The sequence below is a fragment of the Anguilla anguilla genome, chromosome 8, assembly GCF_013347855.1.
Source record: "Anguilla anguilla isolate fAngAng1 chromosome 8, fAngAng1.pri, whole genome shotgun sequence".
NCBI classification, from domain to species: domain Eukaryota; kingdom Metazoa; phylum Chordata; class Actinopteri; order Anguilliformes; family Anguillidae; genus Anguilla; species Anguilla anguilla.
The window spans coordinates 13,108,905-13,130,869 of record NC_049208.1 but is presented as its reverse complement, the minus strand read 5'-3'; the positions used below and the strand labels follow the sequence as shown (position 1 = coordinate 13,130,869).

Sequence of the window (21,965 nt, the reverse complement as noted above, 5' to 3'; positions counted from 1 at the left end):
GTTAAAACAGTGCAAAACAGAAATACCTGGCCTTTTAAAACAGTGTTGGAACAGGAATACCTGGCCTGTTAAAAGTGTAAAACAGGAATACCTAGAGGCTATCAGATTTGTCAGTGGGTTTTTCAGTGGCTGTCTTGATCCAGTCATTCTATTTTTTTTTTAAATTTGTACATCTCCTGGCATTTTTCACGGAACTGAGGATTCAGCAGAATGCCACTCAGCTTAATCTGTAAACTTCCTCACTGCTCATAAAAAAGAAAAAAAGGGCCTCGGTAACAGTTTGCTATTGGCAAGAAAATGGAGTCTCACTTCCTGCCTTTTCAGTCTATTCTGACATTTTTTTCTCCATGGCCGAAAAGCAAATGTGCCCATTTGATAACTTGTCATCTAGCAGATGAAATTCAAAGCCATTTCCCAAAGGGGGGAAAAAAGAAAATGCAGTACGTAGGCTCAGACACTCAGACAGCCATTGGCAGAACCCTCTATTCCTTTGGCGTTACAAAAAAAAGTATTTTTTTATAAGAATGTGAGGTAGAATGCAATCGTAATATCAATCTTCCCTGAAAATGGCTGAATCAGTGGCCTTCTCCTGTCTCCAGGTAATGTGCTCACTGCTCAGTACAGAGTCAACTGCCTCTGAAAACCGTTGTTATGCGTTTGCTAAGCGCTTGCTACAATTAATAGTGATGCCCCATGCAACCACAATGAAATTGTACACTAGTAATTAAAATGCATGCGGTTTTATCATCACGGTCATAGGGCATCAGTTACAAGTCAGTTAGCGAGGACACAGTGGTCCACTAGCAGCCCACCATTAAGAGAATGTATAATCGTTGGTGAATGGCCATAGTGCTGCTATACAAAATGCAGGTGGACCAATAGCAGGTGTCAGTTGGGACATAGAGTAGGTGCTTGTAATTGCTCCTGTGTGGAAATATAAGTACAGTCCATTCCTGATAGGCGAGAATTTTTTTTTTTTTACGAGATGTGCAGTACACTTCGTGTCTGGTTTCAACTGGTTGATGGGAAGGATTAATGCCAACAAATGGGGAAAAAAAGGCATTTCAATGATATAATTTTATAGCACCTGTTTCTTGGAGGAGCTGTAGAAGAAAAAAAATATAAAAACACACATTGGGTTGAAAAGGAAGAGGATACTGAGCAGAATCAAATAGAAGCACGCATTTTGGTCTTCTCCGAGACCAAAATCTGAAAGCACATGAAACACGCACACAAAATATCCAGAAAGTTTAGCTAAAACTTCAGCCTAAGTAGTTACCAGAGATAAGCAAGAAAGCAGAAAAGTCAGAAAGAAAGAAGACGCGCAAAGCATGTTAATAATAACAGTAATAATCAGAGCCACATCGCAACAAAACCCCAAGTGGCGTCTCAGCTCCTGTTCCATCAATTAACCTTCAGCAACCCTAATTAATTGTGCCTTTACCTGGGACAAACCCCGCTGCACACCGTTTACCTCCAAGACAAGGGTGAGGAGACACTGCTGTAGAGAGTAACCTGGACATGAGCTGAAGGGCTGGGGGTGTGGGGGTGCGAGGCCACCATGAAGGAGCACAAACAGTAGTCTGCATCTGCTTTACTGTCAGCTCCAATTCCAGACCACACACACCTACTCCTGGCCCAACAAGCCTTAGAATAGCACCTGCCAATAAGCCAGACAGCTTTGGAAGCTCACAACCTTGGCATGCGAGGGTGTGAATGTACTGCTTTTCCCGAGTTCACCTGCCATCCCCTTTCCTCCACCCCCTCAAAAACTGCACAAAAAAAGTAAACAGGCATTAAAAAAAAAAAAAAAAAAAACTTTTCTTTTAAAGCCACCAGTCAGCCGGGGTTCATCTTTCTCCTTTCCACGACAAAAGAAGCTTTTCAGTTTTTGCTTTTGTTACACAAATGCCACTGAACTGACAAAACAAAAGTGTTTTGCAGGATATCATTTATTTTTGCGCCTGCCTGGAATCAATAACCTTTAACTTAATGAAATTCTAAGGCTGCGCCCTTTTGTTTTTTGTTTTTCTGATTATTGATCCTCTTTTGAGCACCTCTCATTTTGAATCCATCGCCTGATGCATATCCAGCACTTTTCTGATGGATGACCTTTACCAATTTTTGTTTGTAGCTTGCCCGTTATCTCCGCTTTCAACGTGACACAGCAAAACAGTGGCAGTCCAAGGACATCTATTTTTCCTAAATTCTCTTGTTTTTTTTTTTTGTTTTTTTTTGGTATTTGACAAACTGTACAGAGGTGGAGATGAAAGAAAGTAAACAAAAACCTCTGAGGACAAAAAGAGGAAAAAAGCAAATAAAGTGAATATCTGTCATATTGCTGTGGAGTCAAGTGCATTACTTTGGTTATCATTGTGCTGGATGTAATGAATTAGAATGAGGTTAAGAAACGGCTGCCAAATATCATAACTTGATGCTGGATAGTTTTGTGTTCTAAAGTATCATGTCTACATAATTACAAGATTTAACCAGAGAAAGATACTTCACACCTGGGGCTGTCTACATCTTTGTCCTTTAGTTTTACATGTGTACTGTATCTATTCCTCAAAAAAGAAATCAATGAATACAGAAAACTGTATAAAATAAATTTTTGGAAGGGGGGGCGGGGGGGGGATAGGAATTAATCTCAAAAAAAGATAAAAGCCACACTGTCCAAGGACACACCACGGACCGCGGAGGTATTCTACACCGCGCTGGAGCCGCGCAGAGCCCGCTCAGTTTCGCCTGCTCGTTCACCGGGACGGCACCGCGAGGCGAGTCGGCTGGCCCGGCACAGAGCGGAGATTCAGCGCCGTGGTTAGCCGCTGCTGCGGTGAGCAGCAGGCGCCGGTACGCCACGCGCCAGGGGGCCTTCAGAGGAGGGAGTCAAGGCAGGAACCGGCATTCTGAAGCGCAGTGTCCCCATTCACCACCCTATAGACTCACACACACACACACACACATTTAGGCTAATCCTTGGGAATATCATTATGATGCAATGTATGTCGGGTGTTTAAGCCGCACATGTTATTTATTTATATTTTCCATTAACTGGCTGACGGTTGTCTGTATCATAAATTGAATGCTGAATCGATATGAACTGGGTGATACACAAAAATGTTTCAGGTGAGGTGACAAGCCCAAAAAAGCACAGTCTACTTGAGAAGAAGGGAAGGTAGTGCTCCCAAAGATCAATAAACAGCAAACTCATCTCACAAATTATCATCAAATTTGTTTTTAAAAGCCAAGATGAAATAAAATTAATATAAAATTTCATACCAAAAACAATTTCTACTTAAAACACAGATTAAAGCGTATTTTCATTATATACAGGTTCTAAACAAAAGCACCAAATGTATTCTACCTAAAACACAGCTTGAACCCTATTTACATTGAAACTATTTTCATACATATGCAAAACATAGGCAAGAGGACTTTCTTGATTACTTGCTGCGGGAAACCCTATAAATGGCTGTTCTGAGGTTGAATCTCAGATATAGACCTTGTGCAAAGTAAGATGAGATCATAAATCATCAGATTAGAAGAGAGCATAAACATGAATGTTTCCCGGCATTTCTTTCAGTGTTAGAGAATTTTTGAAGGACACCGAGAGTAGACACAAACTAGGTCCAGGCAATCAGAATGACTCGATTAGTCAAACATCCATACATCTGGCTGACACCAACCATTGAACTAGATGGATTCTTACTAAAACCCTGACATTATGTCTGACAAACCAAAAGAGTTTACCATTTCCAGAATGTTGACTTTATTTCACGCTCCATTTACATACCATTTGAAATAATAACTCTTGGTAGGGAAAAAAAAGATTGAATCATTCATTTGGATATCTAGGCCCTCGCTGCCCTTCAAATAGCTTGAGTGATTCTTCTAGACCTTTCGTTTGACAGGAGGGTGTGGTAATCCTGGCAACAAATGGGGCCTTAAATGTTCGGTTATACATTTTTTATCAGTGTCACTGGACTTCATCACAGCCCTAAATCCCGGTGTCAGGGGGTCTTAGAGGGGGAGAGGGGAGCAGATGGGATGGGGCACGCGGGTGTGGTGAGTTTCACAGGGGCGAGACAGGCAATCTCACGGCCAGCTGGATCCAAACGACTTGGTCAAGGACCCCTGCCCTTTCTGAGAGAAGCCTTCTCTTTATGATGGCAGACTGATCGTTCAGAGTGTAAACAAAGCATGTGCGTTCTCTGCTACACACACACAGACACAGACACACGCATGCACACACACAACACACATGCATGCACACACACACACACACACACATGGTTTTTAGTCCATTTTACATAAAGGGTTTTGCATTTTTACATTCTTCATAATATGTCAATTGAGTTCATTAATCAAAATTAGAAAGAAAAGTTTTCTCTATCACACTTCACAAAATTGGACAACATAGATTACAAAGCATGTGTGATGAAAAGTTGGTTACTGTACATATTGTACATTGTTAACATCAGCCTGGCCAGGGACAACAGATGGAAATTAGCGATCTTGCTAAATCTGGCACATTTACATCACAGAATAGTGATGTTGATCAATGTGTATTGTCCCTGTAAAATAAATAAATAAATAAATAAAATAAATATGAATATAGTCTAGAAAAGCATTATGCCAAGAAATATATAATATTAAGTCCATTTCTGTCTTCATGGCAATTTACATGTTAATGCGAATTTGCTTATTTTTACAAAGTTACTGCAGTTAGTGTTATTTTCCAAGAAGGAGAACACATCTAGGTCTATATTTATACCTTCATTAAAATGTTCATAAAAAATCTCTCTGTCTCTATGGACTTAGAAACCCCAATTAGATACATTAGACAGATCGACAGAATAATGGCAGGTATGTACAGAAGTTTTTTAAAACAGGCAGACAGTAATCAAAAAGACCGGCAAGAGATGATCAATAAAACAATGGGCACAGCGTTTCTAGTCTAACATCGGGCCAAACCATCCTCCTCTAATGAGTTGGAATCGACTCTTTTCAAAGTTTCAAAGGCTCACGGCAGACATTCGTCCTGCAGCGACTGGAACTAAAAGCGAAAAAGGAAGGGCACGCCTTTTTGTTTCACTTCTTAAAAAGGGAGGGCGAATCAGAAGGGAACCTCACACGGTTCCAAACAGAAACTCAGTTCGAGTGTTAAAGTCCGAGGCTGAGGCGCTAGCGCCGCAGACGCTTTAAGGTTCGCCCTCTAATCTGCGCTCGCAGACACACGGAGGGCGAGCGGCCCCTTTGCCACCCAGCCACGTCTGAAACATTCACCTAATTGGCAGCCAGAGAGTTCACCGACAGCATCTGCTGGCGCTCTGTTGACAGACAATACCCTATAAGAGAGAACAGAGAGATTGGGAGGGAGGGGACAGAACAGAGGAGGAGAAAGGAAGAAAGGAATGCAGTCAAACAGGAAGGGACTCTGAGAAAGAGGAGAGAGAGAAAAAGGGAGAGAGAGAAATGGTTGGCAAGAACGGAGACAGAGACAAAGACAAAAGAAAGGGATTGAGAAAGCAGGGGGGAGAGGGGGAGAGAAGCAGAGCGGTAGACAGAGGGAGAGAGAGGGAGAGAAAGCGAATTCCCACCTGAATCAGTGACAGGTCCTCCAGATATAGCCTGAAGAGGTGATTTCTGAAATGGAAAAGATAAAAGCATGATCACCCTTATCAGTCTAACGGAGAAAAGGCAGGAGAAATTCACACCAGCGTAATATACTGTAGACAGCCTGCAGTGTAAACGCCATTTCTTCTTACTCTTATGGAGGGGAAAAAAATGACACTTCATTACCCGAAGGTTTTATCTTTCACACACGGAACAGTGGAAATGAAAAGGGTTTAAATCCAGAGATGGTTGAAACATGCACCTCCACCCCCGCCCCCAACCCCAAAGTTCATAAGATAAGCCAGGGAATGGGAAGCACTAACCTGCTCTCATAAAACATTTATAGCCCTCCTGCACATTTCTTGTGAATCGTGAAAATGAAGGACTGTTCTATGTGGTTTGGTTTTTGATCAATTCTCAATGAATGCTGAACAGAACAAAATCTCTACCAGGGATGAGAGGCAAGATGCCTGCGGATTCTGGGGATCCTATTCTACAGTGCACTGACATTGAGAAGCAGGCAGACTGTCGGTCAATCAATAAAAGAAACGGACCAATCAGCATCTCAAAGATGAATCAACCAACACAAAAATGTATGTTAAAAAAAAAAAAAACCTATCACACCAAATCACTAAAGACCAGAACCTCTCAAAAAGGCCTGAATAGCACAACAACAAAACTTTTCCTTCCCTTCCTAACACCCAGAATGGTCACTGAACTACATTTCCCATGATGCATCCTCATTCCAGTAAAGTAACCTGCTTCAGGCTTTTCCTGCTTTTTAAAGATGAACTTGGAATCTCCATTCCTCAGCCTTCAGGGAAACCCAAACAAGCTTTAAAGCCCGATGACGCAAATGCCCCGTCCTACCTGGCTGCAATCTACCAAATTCTCAACTTAACAGAACGAATTTAAAATTTTTAAGATTTCCTGAGGAGCATCACACGTTCACTATTGCCTTAAATGAAGAATGTGCATGCATTGCCTCCAGCTTGCTCTCTGAAAATATTCTAAGCACAACAGACAAGAACCGACTGCCCTTTTAATTAAACTTCTTTTTTTTTTTGCAGCTAATTTAGTCTCAGCATGTCCTCAACCCCAGTTGGCCTGTCTCTTCCCTTTGACATAAAATACATTAGCCAGGTCCCACAGCACCACTACCTTTGTGCTCGTTTCATTTCCCCGGGCTCCATGTATTCCATGCCATCTCACACACACACTGCAACAGAATCCGTACTGACAACCAAGGCTATTAGCGGCAAGCGAGCGAATCGGCAGGACTCTTAACGAACGTCGAGGCTGTCCCCTTTCATGAAGATTGCATTACATTACAGGCATTTAGCAGACGCTCTTATCCAGGGCAACTTAAAACACATTTAGCATTTTCACACCGCATTAATTTACACAGCTGAATATATACTGAAGCAATTCAAGTTAAGCACCTTGCTCCAGGATACAATGGCAGGGGTTGCACCTGGGAATCAAACCTACAACTTTTAGGTTACAAGGCCAGTTCCAATCCCTAACCATTACACTACACTGCCATTCAAGCAAACATATCAAAACCCTTCTGAGCAGACCATGTTGGCAAAGGAGGAGCCTGATAAAGGTGTCGACTGACTTACAGACGTTGCTCAACCTTCTTTGCGGCAGAGCCCACACAATGAACGTCAGAGGGAGGGAAACTGTGCGAGCCACACAGAACAGAAGCACCTTATCGGACCTGTGTTTTGCAGCTGTTCCAGTGACCTTCGGTATGCACTTATCGTACGTCACTGTGGATAAAAGCATCTGCCAAATAAATGTAATGCAAAACCGGCGAGGGGGAGCGCCCCAGAAAACAACCAAGGTGATTCACCTTCCCCCATAAAGTTTTTACAATGAATTTCATTTACTTTAATCACTTGATAATGCACCAAAGCTAAGAAGTGCTGGAGATATTGCACATAACCAATTGCTCACCTGCATTTGAGATAGGACTTTTATTTTACCAACAACTTAAAAAGAGGACTGAATATCTGCACAAATCAGAGGTGATATCATGAACAGATGTACTTTCGAAGCAGCGAAAGGCATAGTTTCCTGGCATTTTGCCTTTCAATAATAACACCGATAGACTGCTTTTATATTATGACTTTCTTTAGTGTAGTATCTTGCATAAATATCAGGGACAGGGGAGCAATCTCCTCCAACATCACCAACTTGCAGCCCCTTACTGTACCTCTGTGACACACGACAGCAGTTTTGTGCCAAAACGCACAGCACAGATCAGCAGAGGAGAAGAGAGAGGGATTTATTTAATCAATTAAAATGGGGGAAGATTAGATAACCTCTCTATGTGAAAACCACCATGGGATTTTCAATGGCTGCATTGAACCTGGAGCTCAATCTTAAACCTTAGCAGAAAAATGGCACCTCGTACCCGTCACTGCACTGTCCCAGAGGGAAGCTAGCCCAATGCATACCATCAGAGCGCTGATTAGACCCATCCATGAAGAGGGAAAAGGCAACAGGGTGGTAAAGTTTAATGTACAATATATTTAATGCTATTCTATTTAACATATAACTTCGCCATAATATATTTGATCTTTGAGGTTAAATATTGACAGGGCAGCTAAGATTCTGTAAGCCAAGAGAAATAACTTGAGATCTTTGCATAAACTCCAGTATATCTTAACTTATATATTAGAAATACAGATCTTGTAAGCACTAGCGATGGGAAAGCCAACTTCATGAACTCCTGATTGGATGGAGCTGTACATGTAATCTGTGACAGAGTATATAAATCAATCGTACTGTTTTGCCTTGAAGAGAAAAGTATTTTGATGGGTTTGAAAGTCAGTACCTGACAGGACAGAATGGCTTCACCCTACGCAAACAACTTAATTTATACCAATCCCTGTTTTCCAACAAATGCAAATATTTGCAAGAAATAACACTTTCTATTAAATACAGAGAGCACTGGTGTGTGAATAATTTAAGTAATTGAGTAATGTAAATTAGAAATGTTATTTAAACACTTTAAGCCTTGACTCCAAATTCAAGTCTATTGTTAAACATACACCCGTCCATAAAATTTTATAGAACTGTATAGTTAAATACTGAATACATTTTGCCACTATCCCTTTTAAACAATGGAACAATTACATTATGATTGGATACTTAATATCAAACATAATTTGACTCCTAGTGATTACTATTTTTGCTGACACAAATACTAAATTAGTAACAATGGGATTTTACATAAAATATGAATTAATTCAAGAAAATATTGAAAGCCTAACTTTTATGTTTAATATCATTATAATTAATATCTACTCATTCTTCAGGCAATAAGAAACTATGCTGTCTTTCATTAGGAAGTATAATGCAGTGATCAATAGTGCCTAAAGTACAAATAACTGGATCATATTTTAACATGCTACCCTGTTTTTATTACTAAATGTTGTCCTTAGGAAGTTTATATATGAAAGACATATATTCAGTGTATCATCAGGGGACATATTTCACCATGCACTTCACTAAACTTTCCAAACACTTTTTTATTTTTATTTTTTATCTGCCTTTTCCGTCAACTAAAGCTTGATATAGGTATAGCAACGCTTGAAGCTTAATGGTGCCGAGGAAAAAAGAGCAGGACATGGCAGTCAAAAAAGTTTTTGGAAAAGTCTGCCAGTCTTGTAAAAAACAAAAGGAAATGCCAAGAGATTAAATAAAGAACCATTCCATCCTTATTTCTCAGGGAAAAAGGGGTTCAAACAGTTCTGACAGATAACAATGATGAAATTTTGAGTTTCCAAAAGTGCACTTCTGATGGGCATAAGTGACAGAGCAGGAGATGGGCAAGGACTCAAACTGCCCAGAAATTCACACAAACCGGAACCATTTAACCCCTATTATTTATTGCAACAGAGGAATGGTGGTGAATGAACAACTCAACACCAAAATAAATAAATAAATAATAAAATGAGTCTAAGGTGGCTTTATTTCAGAGTAAGGACACAGTAAAACGGGGCAGAAAATACACTGAAATAAATGCATCAGTTGAGGGCAGAGGGAAAACATAGCTTAGCTCTGAGCCAAAATCTATCTGTTAAAAGCTTAGCTAACTGCCTTTTTAGACAGGGCTGATGAAGAAAGCAGGAAGCAACCAGCCTGATCCGAGGAGTGCCTGTCTGTGGGTGAGACCGACACTGTCCGTGGTCCTGAAATCATCCCAGGTCTCGAGAAACACCGGGATTCTCCACCAGCAGACAGAGAGGAAGAGCCACCCTCCCAGCTTCCCGTTCCCTCCCGGCATCACAGTCGCAGTCAAACGCAAGTCAAAGACGATACAGATGTCACACTTTCCTCACATTGCATCTGCAGCGCTTAATAACCCGTCTACCCTGAGGCATCATCTCAGAGTCTGCGGTGAGAATACACGCAAACCCATCTGCCGCCGTTTGCGTCTGCGATCACAACCCCGTGTCTTGGTTCTGCAAAAGTAGCGTTTTCAGAGAAGTTGTCTGAGTTCCTGCCTTTTAAAAACTCTGTACTCGGAGAGATGCGTGCAAATATTTTCAATTATTTCATCTCAAAAATGTGAGACCAAGTGTTCCGGTAACAGAAAAATAAAATAAATTTCAACAATAAAAATATTGCTGTAAAGGATATCCCCAAATCTATCAGATAAAGTACATTCAAAATTTATTGGAATTCAAAACACGTTTGAAATTTCAAAACATTTGACATTCGAGGATTGACAGATTTCAGAATGCTCAGCGAATGAATATCATATTTATATTTAAAAGGAGTGGGAGGGGACACTCACCTAGCTCCCACAATCAGCTCCTTCTGGCCAGGGTCAAAGGTCAGCTGTGAGTAATCAGTCGTGCCCTCGGCTCTGAACCTATGGATCCACGGCTCAATTTCTGCAACAGCGGACGGGGAAGTGGGGGGATGTGGAAGCAAGAAGTCAAAACAGACAGCGGGAGAAAAGGGTTGAGAAGTTAATGGAGCGAAACAAGCAGGGAATGTGCGAGGACAGTGAGTGCTGATTAAATCCTATCTGACACAGAGCATGCGGAGCCGGGTACGAGCTGTCATCCCCTCATCCCCCCCCCACCCCCCACCCCCTGGGGGGAGCTCATGTGCCATGTGTACCCAGCTCCCTGACAGACACCTTGACACAGTCACCTTGGCGCTCGCCCATGTTGCCCTGAGGGGCACGCCATCAAAGTCTCACAGGGGTCCGCGAGAGAGAATGCCTAACTATCGCCCCCTCGCAATGGAGATCTCTAACGGCAATGCTGGTGTTCGAGCTCTCACCCCCCTAGCTGGATCCTTGCTCCTCAAAACCTCATTATAGCTCAAAACACACGTTTAATGAGTCAGATGATGATGTAGGACCCAACGTTGATTCTGTTACACACACTGAGGCGCACTTATTGAGCAGCGGGAACTGAGCCCAGTAGGTTGCAGGGCTGAATCCAGCATGATGCACTGCCACACCGCCTTGCTTGGATTGCTTTGGTAAACTGCCCACTGGTGCAAACGTGTACTATAATATGCAGAATGCAAAGTACTGGGGTTTCATGGGATAAAAAACAACACCCTGCATGGTTCAAACTAATTAAATTGCCTATCTGTTTAATCCTTGATAATTTACTCATTTACACTTTTTTAATGTTCTGTATTTTATAAGAGATGTATGCAAGCTATCTAACTCTGGGACAACCAAGGTGATGTATAGGAATAGAGGGCTGCTATCTTCTGTATGATACATTGCATGCCATGAAAGTGTTTAAGCCCTGAAAAATAAATAAACATAAAAAAACAAAGTAAACAGATATGCTTAAATTTATCCACACTCACACACTCCTCACTCATCAGTGCCATGGACTCAGCAGGGATTTACTTGATTAAACCTGCACAGGTTTTCAATCAAAAGTCAAAGCAGAAAACCAATACACAGGTGCACAATCCAGTTGAGTGATATTAGACAATTAGTAATGATTCACTGATACTGCCACACCAAACCAAAAATATTAATTAATTGTTCTCAAATAATATATACTTGATAATTCTCAATTCTTATGAACTGATTGGATGAGGGCTTTTAAGGTATACTTATTTCAGAAACAATTTATACAATGTGGACGAGGTAAGCAGGAAGCAGGTTTCCAGATAAATGGCGAAAAACAGATTGCATGAAGTGAGGTATCACACACAAACACTGATTACTCCGCTTCATTGGCTTGACCCTCAAGTACCTCAGAGAAAACAAACGTGAGATTAGTTTTTCCAATGTGGGAGATGAGGTCATTTTTCATCGAGAGAAAAATTAAAGTAGGCGCCTCTAACTCCCCCCCACTGCCATATCTCACACCGTCCCTCTGTAAATCTCAAACATCACTCTGGGATGCCTCTCACTTCAGCTCTCCTGCAGTGGAAAGTTTACACAAAGACAACAGTTACGGTGTGGTTTCACTCTTCTCCATGAATGATCGTTAATGCTAAATGCATGCTAAACAATGCCACGACTAACAGAAGCTAACCTTCATGAAAAGTTTGTGCTAGCATGAAATAGCTTACCAGTGAAAAAAGCCTTAAGCCCCAATACTTTTTTATTGCTCGATAATTCCCCCCCCCCCCCCCCCCCCCCCCAAAGTTGGAATATCAGCCTGTATCTGTAAAACCCATCCTGAATTAATTTAAACTTTTCTGGACTTTTCTGGAGATAAAAAGTCAGAGTATCTGAAAATGCACCCTGAGGAAAGGAGTTTTTTTTAGAAGTAGCAAACAAAGCCTGAGTCAATGGCCCTCAAATGCCTTATTTAAAACTGCACTGTCCATCCCACAGAACTTTTTCCTTATATCCCCTCGAACAATGCCAAGTGTCTCAACCATGAATTATCACTCAAACAGACCGTATCCAACAATTCTATTGTTCTTAAAGCACCAAACAAGCCCACACACTGTTGTTATTCAGAGGGTTTTGGATTCATGCAGATGGTTCTTATGTGATTATAGGAAGTAGTTTACCCTGATAGAACAGCATAACATAAGTGTGTGCTACAGGTCTCTGCGGAGGACTTGACAAGACGCGAGCATCACACCTACCGATTATCTACATTTGCCTCATAATTCAGGAACACATTTACAGAATATCCTGAGAGATAAAAAGTCAGTAATCACCGCTTTTCTAAACAGTAGGACTTGTGACAAAACTTCTCATCAAAAGGATGCTCAGATCTTTCCGAAACATATTACCCCGGTTGACGTGAGCACCAAGTTCTCATAAAATCGCCGGGGACCATCAGGATGAAGCAGAAACCTGCTCCCCCCACGTCGTTTGAACGGTAAGCCATCCGTCATTTTTTACCCTGCGCTACATGACAAAAGGAAACATGAAATTCACCCAGGCCTCGCGCAACACTGTGAATGGAGCTGCCCTGACTGTCGCTTAAGGACGCACAGCGGCTTCCTTATCACAAGCAGAACACCTTGATAGCCAATTAATTTCACCGACTGAAGTCTAATTCCCGTCCTCATTTACAAGTCGCAGGGGGACTGACAGGGCCCCCGCTGAGATTGCGGTTCACCTGTCTAATCCACACAAACATCTGAACTGACGGATAACAACTGCTTATCATTACAGCCCCGCGGCTTCAGACGGAGGGAAATTTATATCTCAGGCAAAACGGCTGGAATAAATTAAAGCAGGAAGGAAGCCCATTAAAATGGTTCCAGAAATATTGTCAACTGTATTCCAAACCTCCACATCTGGAGGTACTGAAAGCACAATACATTTTATGATAATACTAGGGATTTCTCCTTGATAGCTAAAACATTGTGGCATTCATTGTCTTCTTTCCCCAGCTCAATAAAATTGAGAAACTACTCAGAGAAAGGAACACATCAGGAATCAAGGACATTCAGAACTTCGCAGTGTTACAAACTTTGAATGGTATGTAAAAATATACAAATTTTAGGAATTCATAAACTTCATTCATCAACGTTGCTATTTACTTCACTTATTTATTGCACAAATAGGCTTATCTTGTTATGCATGAATAAAACTTATTGTCAAGAGGTGAAGTCAGTGGTAATCAGGATATCACAGCAACACAGACTCATCTGGCTCTGCACTGCAGCCGGGCCCCTGGCTCACCTGTGTGGGAGAAGACTGGATGCTCGACCCGGTGACATGGCGACGGTGACGGCTGGGCGGGGTAGCTGCTGCTGGCCACGCCCCCGGCCAGCAGGAGCAGGGCGCCCAGGAGGCGGAGCTGGTGGAGCAGTCGAGGGGCGGGCCGGAGCGATGCTGCTGGAGCCATAGGCGGAGCTGTGCTCTCTTCTGCACAGGCCTGGAGCCGGGACTCTATTCATCTGCAGGGGACAGCTGTGTGCGTGTGTGTGTGTGTGTGTATGTGCGTGTGTGTGTGTGTGCATGTGCACATAAGTGTGTGTGTGCATGCATGTGTGTTTACGTGTGGGTGTATATGTGTGTATGAATGAGAGCGAGAGAGAAAGAGCCTACTAATTATTATCTGTGTGGATATTTATATCCATCACTGTACAATGTACACACAAATGTATTTCCAGCCAATTATTCAGGAATAAAAATATTTAAATATTTATCATATTTAAAAAAATGAGACCTGAAGGAGAAAAGGTGACAAAGATAAGAAGATAGGGATGGAGAGAGGGGAGGAGGATGAGAGATAATGGAAAGAAAAAGCATGAGAAAGAAATACTGAGACGTGAGTTTTCTTTTCAGCCAATAGAATGCAGTGTGTGAGCACAGCCAGAAAGATTTTTTAAAAATTTACATATTTACAAAGTACAAACTCAGTGAGCAGTCTGGTCATAGACAGCAAAGGCAGACCCAGTTGCTCAAAGAGCTCCTCTTTGGTAACAAAAAGATTGAGACAGAGCTGAGGTTTCTTCAGAAGGAACTGCACAAAAAGAAAAAGGAAATCTGCTTCCAGCAAGTTAATTGGAGTTGAAACACGAAAGGATGCTTGAATTGTTACTAGCGTCTTGAATCCAGCAGCAATACACTTTTGTATTCCGTCGGTGTAAACTTTGTCAGCGAGCAGAGACAGATACTGTAACAGGGGAAAGAGGGTTACGGCCGAGGTTAATTATGTTGATGTGATCAGAAAGAGATACTGAGGTCCACATAGGTTTCCTCACAGAGCAGTCCCTGTGTTTTAGGTGCCCATGGTAACAGCCCCAAGCCTCCCCTGCAGCCAAATTCTGTTTAACATCACTCTAGAGGAAACCAATGACAAACCATTGGGGTTTCAGAATACAGATCCACACATTCTGCTGGGCAGCAGCAAATAGGAATGCACCAATACAGAGCTTGGGCCAAACAGTTCTCTGACCTACCAGAGATCAGTGGGATGGTCTGAAGGAGAAGACCACTGAAGGTCTTACAAGCCCACTCATCATGAGTCAAGTTCTTACGGCGATTCATTTAACAATTCACTTGTTCCACATCAATTCAAGGTTTTAATCATGGTAGATGGACCAGAATATAAGAACATGATAATGTATGATGACAAGGATAGACAATTAAGCCCACCATAGGCTAGTAATTTTAAAGGCCCCGTCGCCAAAAACATACACTGTCAACTCTTAATTTAAATGAAAAAGAGGGTTTTAAAAACCAAGAGCGGAGCCAACTGTCAATTAGCAGAACTGCTAATGAAAATGAAAAACCCCCCAAGGCCAGCTGAGGCGCAAGGTAGGATCAGATATCAGAGTGCAGATAAGCCTTTATCAATGAGATATGAGTCTACTTCTAACAAGCACTTGTAGGGGGGCTGCTGGTCCTCCCATGCTCATCCTCCCATGACAGCAGGTTTCAGGGTGTGGAAATGCCCCACAGTCTGGTTACTGAATCCTGACTGTGGCGGTGTGGACTGTAGAAGGCAATTCGGCAGGCTGACATGTAACTGGCTGTAGAGTCAACCATGGAGTGAGTGTGTCCTCCTCTCATGGTAGGTCAGTGACTCTGCTGGTTGATCTGACACCTACAGTCTACCTGCACCAACTGAAGATTCTCACTCCTCTAAAGCAATGACTGTACAGCTCAGCTGACGGGTGTGAAAAGACATAGTGGCTGGCCGCTCGTGCAAGTGACAGTCTATGAACACCTGCGCCCTCCTAAAATTATACGGGATGATAAACATCACCGGATGTCGCAAATTAGGAAAAATCTGTGAAGAAAAGTCTTTTAAAAAATGTGTGACGACACAAGTGTGTCTGTTGCACACCACTGTCTGGTTTCACCTTACAGACTGAAGCAAATAAAGAAAAGAAAAAAATGAGACTAAAGCCTGATTTATACTTTGTGGTAAATCCCTTTCGACAAGTGTCGTGCAACAAAAATGAAAGTGTCTCACAATGTTTGCATTTATCCTTCGATAAAGGACTGTGAAGGGGGTTCTGTCGTCCATGGTAACAAGACGCCAAACTGCTGATGTTTAATCTGTGAAAACTTTACGACGCCCAGTGAAATTACTGAGAAACAGCGGAGGAACACATTTAATATCTACTTTTGTTTTTTAAAAATGCAAACAGGAAAAAAAGGTGATCTGTCACTCAGATGAACCAAAAATAATGACAAATCCATGACAATAAACTTTGGTGTTCCATTTGGCTGTCCAATCATCACTGTGCTACAAAGTACGAAGTTATGCGACATAACACAATTCTAGAGGTGCGCGACACTGGAAAAAAAGTGTCGTGTGACACCTTTTTCCATGGAAATACATCATTTTTGTCATGCGACGCTTGACAAAATCAGGCTTAAGTGTGGCAGAGTGCTGTAATGTGAAACGGCAGCAGGGTGACGTGACAGCGTAGAGCAGGCTACGACGCCTCTCCATTGTGACATCACCCCTCATGGGGGAGGGACCAGGGTGCAGCAGGTTAACTGTCTCTCGGTGTCGAGAAACTGATATTGCGTGACAGCAACAACAAAGATACATGGATGACGGACAACTCACTGCCCTGCGGGCTGAAACCAGGAGTGGAGTAGATGTCAGATGAACAGATTACTTTCACACCAAAACAAAGGAAAAAGGTTCTATTTTTTTTTCCGTTTTTAAAATACGTTCGATGAACCGTTCTAATGAAATACTAGTAGCATGCATACCACAAGGTAACAATTGTTGGGGATTATAAAATTTAATCAGAACATTAGTTGTCGGGTTGAGACTCTCAACTTCAAGTGAGTGGGTAATGCACTCAGCTGAGTGGGAAAAATTCTGAGAGAAAGAGATAGTTGCTGAGAGAGAGATTGAGCACTAACTCAGACAACAGCATAAGCTGCCTGACCCCCTCTAAAGTGCACACAGTACGCAACGTACTACAGTGAAACATCAGCCTGGAGGGAGAGAAATAACCTTCTCAATGTCCCTCCCAGAGCAGAGACCTCACAAAAGGCCCGGGATGCACAGCTCTGACACACAATCTGTGCCTTCGTGTGTAATAATGGAAAGTGATAGTGGGAATAAGGGGTGGGTGGTGCCGGGGCAAGCAAAGTTCTGCATTTCCCAGCATAGGCTTTTCTTTCCCAGACTCAGACATGAATAAACATCATCTCCATCCAGAAAAATCAATCCTAGATAATGTATATTTCAGTGGAATATATTACATATACATATATATATATATATATATATATATATATATATATATATATATATATATATATACATACACACACACACACACACACACACACAAGTTTAAGTATTCGGACAATGACAATTATTGTTGTTCTGGCTGTGTACTGCAGCACATTGGATTTGAAATGAAACAATGAGTATTAAAGTGCAAACATCTTTAATTTGAATAATTTTAGTATTTTAATCCATATTGGGTGATCCTAGTCAGAATTACGGCCCTTTTTATACATATATATATATAAACACACACACACACACACACACACATATATATATATATATAAATTAATTATGGGGAGTAGGATACATAATCACAGACACTTCCAAGACGGGGTTAACAGTGCAAATGGCTGTTTAGGAACTAGCCGCAACGGCTAATTAGCACTTAAACTAGAACAAATGAAAGGAGGTTTTAATAGCATTTGAGAGCCAGTCGGCTAATCAACAATTCATGAACTGCTTTTTAAATGAGAACACCTTAATGAATAAAACTCTTAAATCCATCCAGCCTTGGAAGTATATGAGATCTTTAAAAGTACAAATAAAATAACAGAAATAAAGATTACTAAATTTCTTAAATCACAATGAACAAACAAATACAAAAAGCAGTTGTGCAGTGCATCTTGGGTAAAACTGTAGTTCTCTGCACCTTTTCCAATCAGATCACCCCAACCTCAGGTGCTGCACAGGTGAGCCAAACCCAGCTCTCAGGGTCTATCTCACCCGGGGTCAATGTGACTGACAGGACTGCTGCCCCAAAGATGTGACCATTTTAAAGAAAGATGGCCAGGAATGACAGTCACGTCTTGAGACAGAATGTTCTTCTTTAAGACCAAATCCAATAAAGCACCTCCAGTACCTGTCCTGCAAATTAACACAAAGGGCAGCACTGCTGGTCGACTCCTTCCTGTTATATTATGCATTGTGCTTCAAAAAGAGAGAAAATAAGACCCAATAAAACACAAGCTAATGAACACAGCAGTCCTGAAAAAAAACTGCAGTTTTTACGCCATTTTAAAAAAAAGAAGGTGGTGGCGCATTTGAAATTCCTCCCGCATGCTAAATGACTTTGAGCCGCATGCATTCAAGTATAAAAACACATGCCCTGCAGTTCACACATCCCCCAGACCTTGATGAATGGCATAAGGCACACCACAGGACACATATTCTTGTGCTTAAGCATAGCATTTCACTCACAAATTACCATTTTACATCACATTAATTATTTGCCGATTAGAAGATGCACTTATAGAGAAAGACTTGAACAGCTTATTTTTGACACATTATCCATTTATGCAGCTAGATATTTTCATGAAGCAATCAAGATAAAACACTCAAGTACTTAAGTACTCAAGTGTGCGCCCCAAAATAACATTTTGCTCACAGTCTGTCACTGTATTAAGTGAACACGGCATTCTCAGCTTCACAGATATGCACATTAGAGAGCACTGAGCACTTAAAACTTATTAAACCAGAATCAGGGATGTGAATCAGGTTCATCTAACTTGCGGTTGTTGTTTTTTTTTCTTCTTTTAATGTTTTTATTTTATTTTATTTTAAATCTGTCCAATTCAATGTCTATAAATGCACCCAATACATATTGTACAGGCACCAAAATGTAATTCCTTGTAAATATTACGAATAAATATCAATCAAGCAAGCAAATGAACAAGCAAGAAAGTTGCTTCGCATGAATTCATTTCTCTTGCGGGGTTTAGAATGTTATAGTACAACACCATTTTCGGTTGTGGTGTCAGACCAATGAGATTCTGAAGACTTTGTGTAGGCCAACACAAGTTCCCTGCTCGCTGCATCTCCTCATTAAATAAGCCCTCAGTAAACACTTCAAATAATGCTGGAGGGAATGAGCAGTCTTAGGGAATCCAGTTTACTTCAGGACCACACATGCAATAGCGGTGCACTGATCCGGCACAATGGCTTCTATCAAGATAAGTTAACTCTGGTTCATAAATAAATGTTTAATAAACACGTTCCTTTATTTCAAACTCAACACTTTTCCCATGAATTTTGGGGGCAGCTGAAGTCTCAGCCTGTTTTTGAAGGGAATAAAACATATTTAACTGTAAGTGAAAGCTAATGGATAAGTTTTAGCAGAATCCAGATACTTGTTCAGGAGTTCAGGAGTGAGGGCCTGCAGCAGGCTAAACAAATAGATACCACAATGGGTACGTCCCAATACTCGAAAAATGCATCCTCCTTTCCTCCACTAGTACCTCGTCTTCTCTGAGCCCCAGAAACCGATCTTTATTTCCCCCTATCTCCAATGTCCCAAATATTGGGGGAGATGAGCAAAGCTTCAAACTCAGCTCCTCATCTCCACCCGGAGATACATTGACATACGCTACCGCGAAAACGTTTTAGACATTTCCAGGTGATATTATAGTGCTCATGCCCACAGAAACTGAAAGGCCATCCCACAGACTCTGACATTATCCAAACTTTAGAGAGCGATGATGGTAGAGAACCTGAATTTATCCAATTATGAAATGACACATTATTTTCAGCATTAAGTTGTCAAAGCTGACTGTGACATCCAAAGTTATGTCGCTTATATAAATATATTCAAAGCTGTTGAATGTCAATCAAGTTCAATTACTGTTTTACGCAGAAAGTTGATACCAGATGTTCTTGAAACCTGTTGATTAAATGTTCTGGCTATATTTGAAATGAAAAAAAAAAGGTCTTTTTTGCAGTAGAAATGTTTCCCTCGATATTAACTTTCATGCACCATTAAGATATTAGTTGAATGTGATCTATAAACATAGCATGCTGTGCCATATTTCACTGCGTCATTAGTGTGACTCCAAACCCTTTAAACAAACCAGTACAACACATGTGGCAGCTTTTACTCAATTGGTCTGATGGCTGAAGTACAGGCTCAAGCATCTTAAAAGGTGATACAACCACATGGGTTTACAATTGGATTGTTTACAAAAGCACAAAATTCTTCACAGATCTAGCCTCTGGATTTTCCTCTCAAAGTCCACCAGATTGATGCATTTAACGCTTATAATGTACACAATTTTGCTCCGGAGGGGCATGCCCCCAGACCCCATAGGGCTGGTGGAAAGAGTAAGCAGGCTTGAAAAAAAGCTGGGACAGCTTATCGCCATTTAGTTTTATTTAATGAGCTCTCTCTCTCAGTCTCTGCCACTCTCTCTTTTTCGACCAGCAGTCAAATATTGGCAGAAGCCAGATTGCTGTGTCTCAGTACTCAGTCACCTGGTGAACGACAAAACAAAATCCTGCCCTGGAAGGACATTCAAGAGCCTGAAGCCTCCTAATAAAAAAACTGAAACAATCAGCCCCCTCGGTCACCAAGAAAGATGATGGATGATAACCACGACTACAATGTCCCATGCAGGTGAAGCAAACGTGGTTTACCCAAAAAAAGGTTGAAAAATTAAGAATAAAAGTACAACCCTGCTGCAATACTTCCGACCTAAAATTTATGTTGCCAATAGGTTTTGGTCAAACAAAACGTGGATGCTGCATCACGTGGCAATGCAGTCTCATTACTACCTCGTTGCAGTGATTTGAAACTGATAAATTTAATGAAAGTCATTAATTACTCAAATTAGTTCTACATTCCAGGTATTGTTTTCTACCAAATGAATAATGAACTACACTGTCTGCGCTCATATTTTTAATGTTCAAATACAGGAATTACCACAAGTGCTGTTACCTAGATGTTTTCAAAGTAAAATAATTCAGTTACATTCCAATGCAGTAGAGGAGAGGGTAAAGCAGACAACTGGATAACTACGTTCGCTCCTTAAATTCCTTTCATGCAGAAATATTAAAACGTAGGACAGCAGTATTCAGTGATCTTGAACCCTGTTGCAATGTTTTTCACTTGCAATAGCCCTAGAAATTTCCATCAGTTCACCTTGCCTTTTTAGCCTAGTCGGTGTGGTCTTTTGCCTTGGATGCTCATACAAAATGTTATGATATACCCATATGATGTAACCTTGCTCTGTAAAAATTTTTTTTAAATCTACCTGAATAAGATTGAGCCATCTGCCTAATAATAAATAGGTAATACAATTTTAATGTAAGGGGTGGCACAGTGGTACAGTGAGTACAGTAGCACAATGGTTTCACAGCAAAAAGGCACCGAGTTTGGGCGGTAGTGTAGTATAATGGGTAAGGAACTGGGCTTGTAACCTAAAGGTTGCAGGCTAGATTCCCGGACACTGCCGTTGTACCCTTGATGAAGGTACTCAACCTGCATTGCTTCAGTGTCTATCCAGTTGTATAAATGGATGCAATGTAAATGCTATGTAAAAAAAGTTGTGTAAGAGTGCCTGCTAAATGCCTGTAATATAATGCAATGTAACGTGTTTGCATGTTTTCTCAGTATTCGTGTGGGTTTCCTTCCAGTACTGCGGTTTCCTCTCGCAGTTCAAAGACATGCAGGTCAGTATGCAATGGAATGGTGACCAGTCCAGGGTGTATTCCTGCCTTTCACCAATGTCTGCTGGGATAGGCCCCAGTACCCTAATGCAGTTTAGAAATTGGACACATGGATGGATGGATGTTGCTTTGTTGCCATTTACCATGCACTTGTTACGTGTAATGTGAGCAGAACATACAATTATTAAGACCAGACTACTGTTACAGGTCGATATGACAGGT

General features: G+C 41.3%; 1 protein-coding gene across 2 annotated transcripts in view; it reads right to left on the bottom strand.

Annotated features, from left to right (window-relative positions):
* LOC118234393 (semaphorin-5A-like) overlaps positions 1–21,965 on the bottom strand; it is a 62,650-nt gene that overhangs the window by 33,784 nt on the left and 6,901 nt on the right. For both annotated transcript variants that reach the window (XM_035430890.1, XM_035430889.1), the window contains exons 2-4: positions 13,772–14,002; positions 10,430–10,529; positions 5,601–5,646 (exon numbers count right to left, since the gene is read on the bottom strand). In XM_035430890.1, the coding sequence (XP_035286781.1) occupies positions 5,601–5,646; positions 10,430–10,529; positions 13,772–13,937 (312 nt within the window). In that variant the 5' untranslated portion in view covers positions 13,938–14,002. The remainder of the gene's footprint in view (positions 1–5,600; positions 5,647–10,429; positions 10,530–13,771; positions 14,003–21,965) is intronic.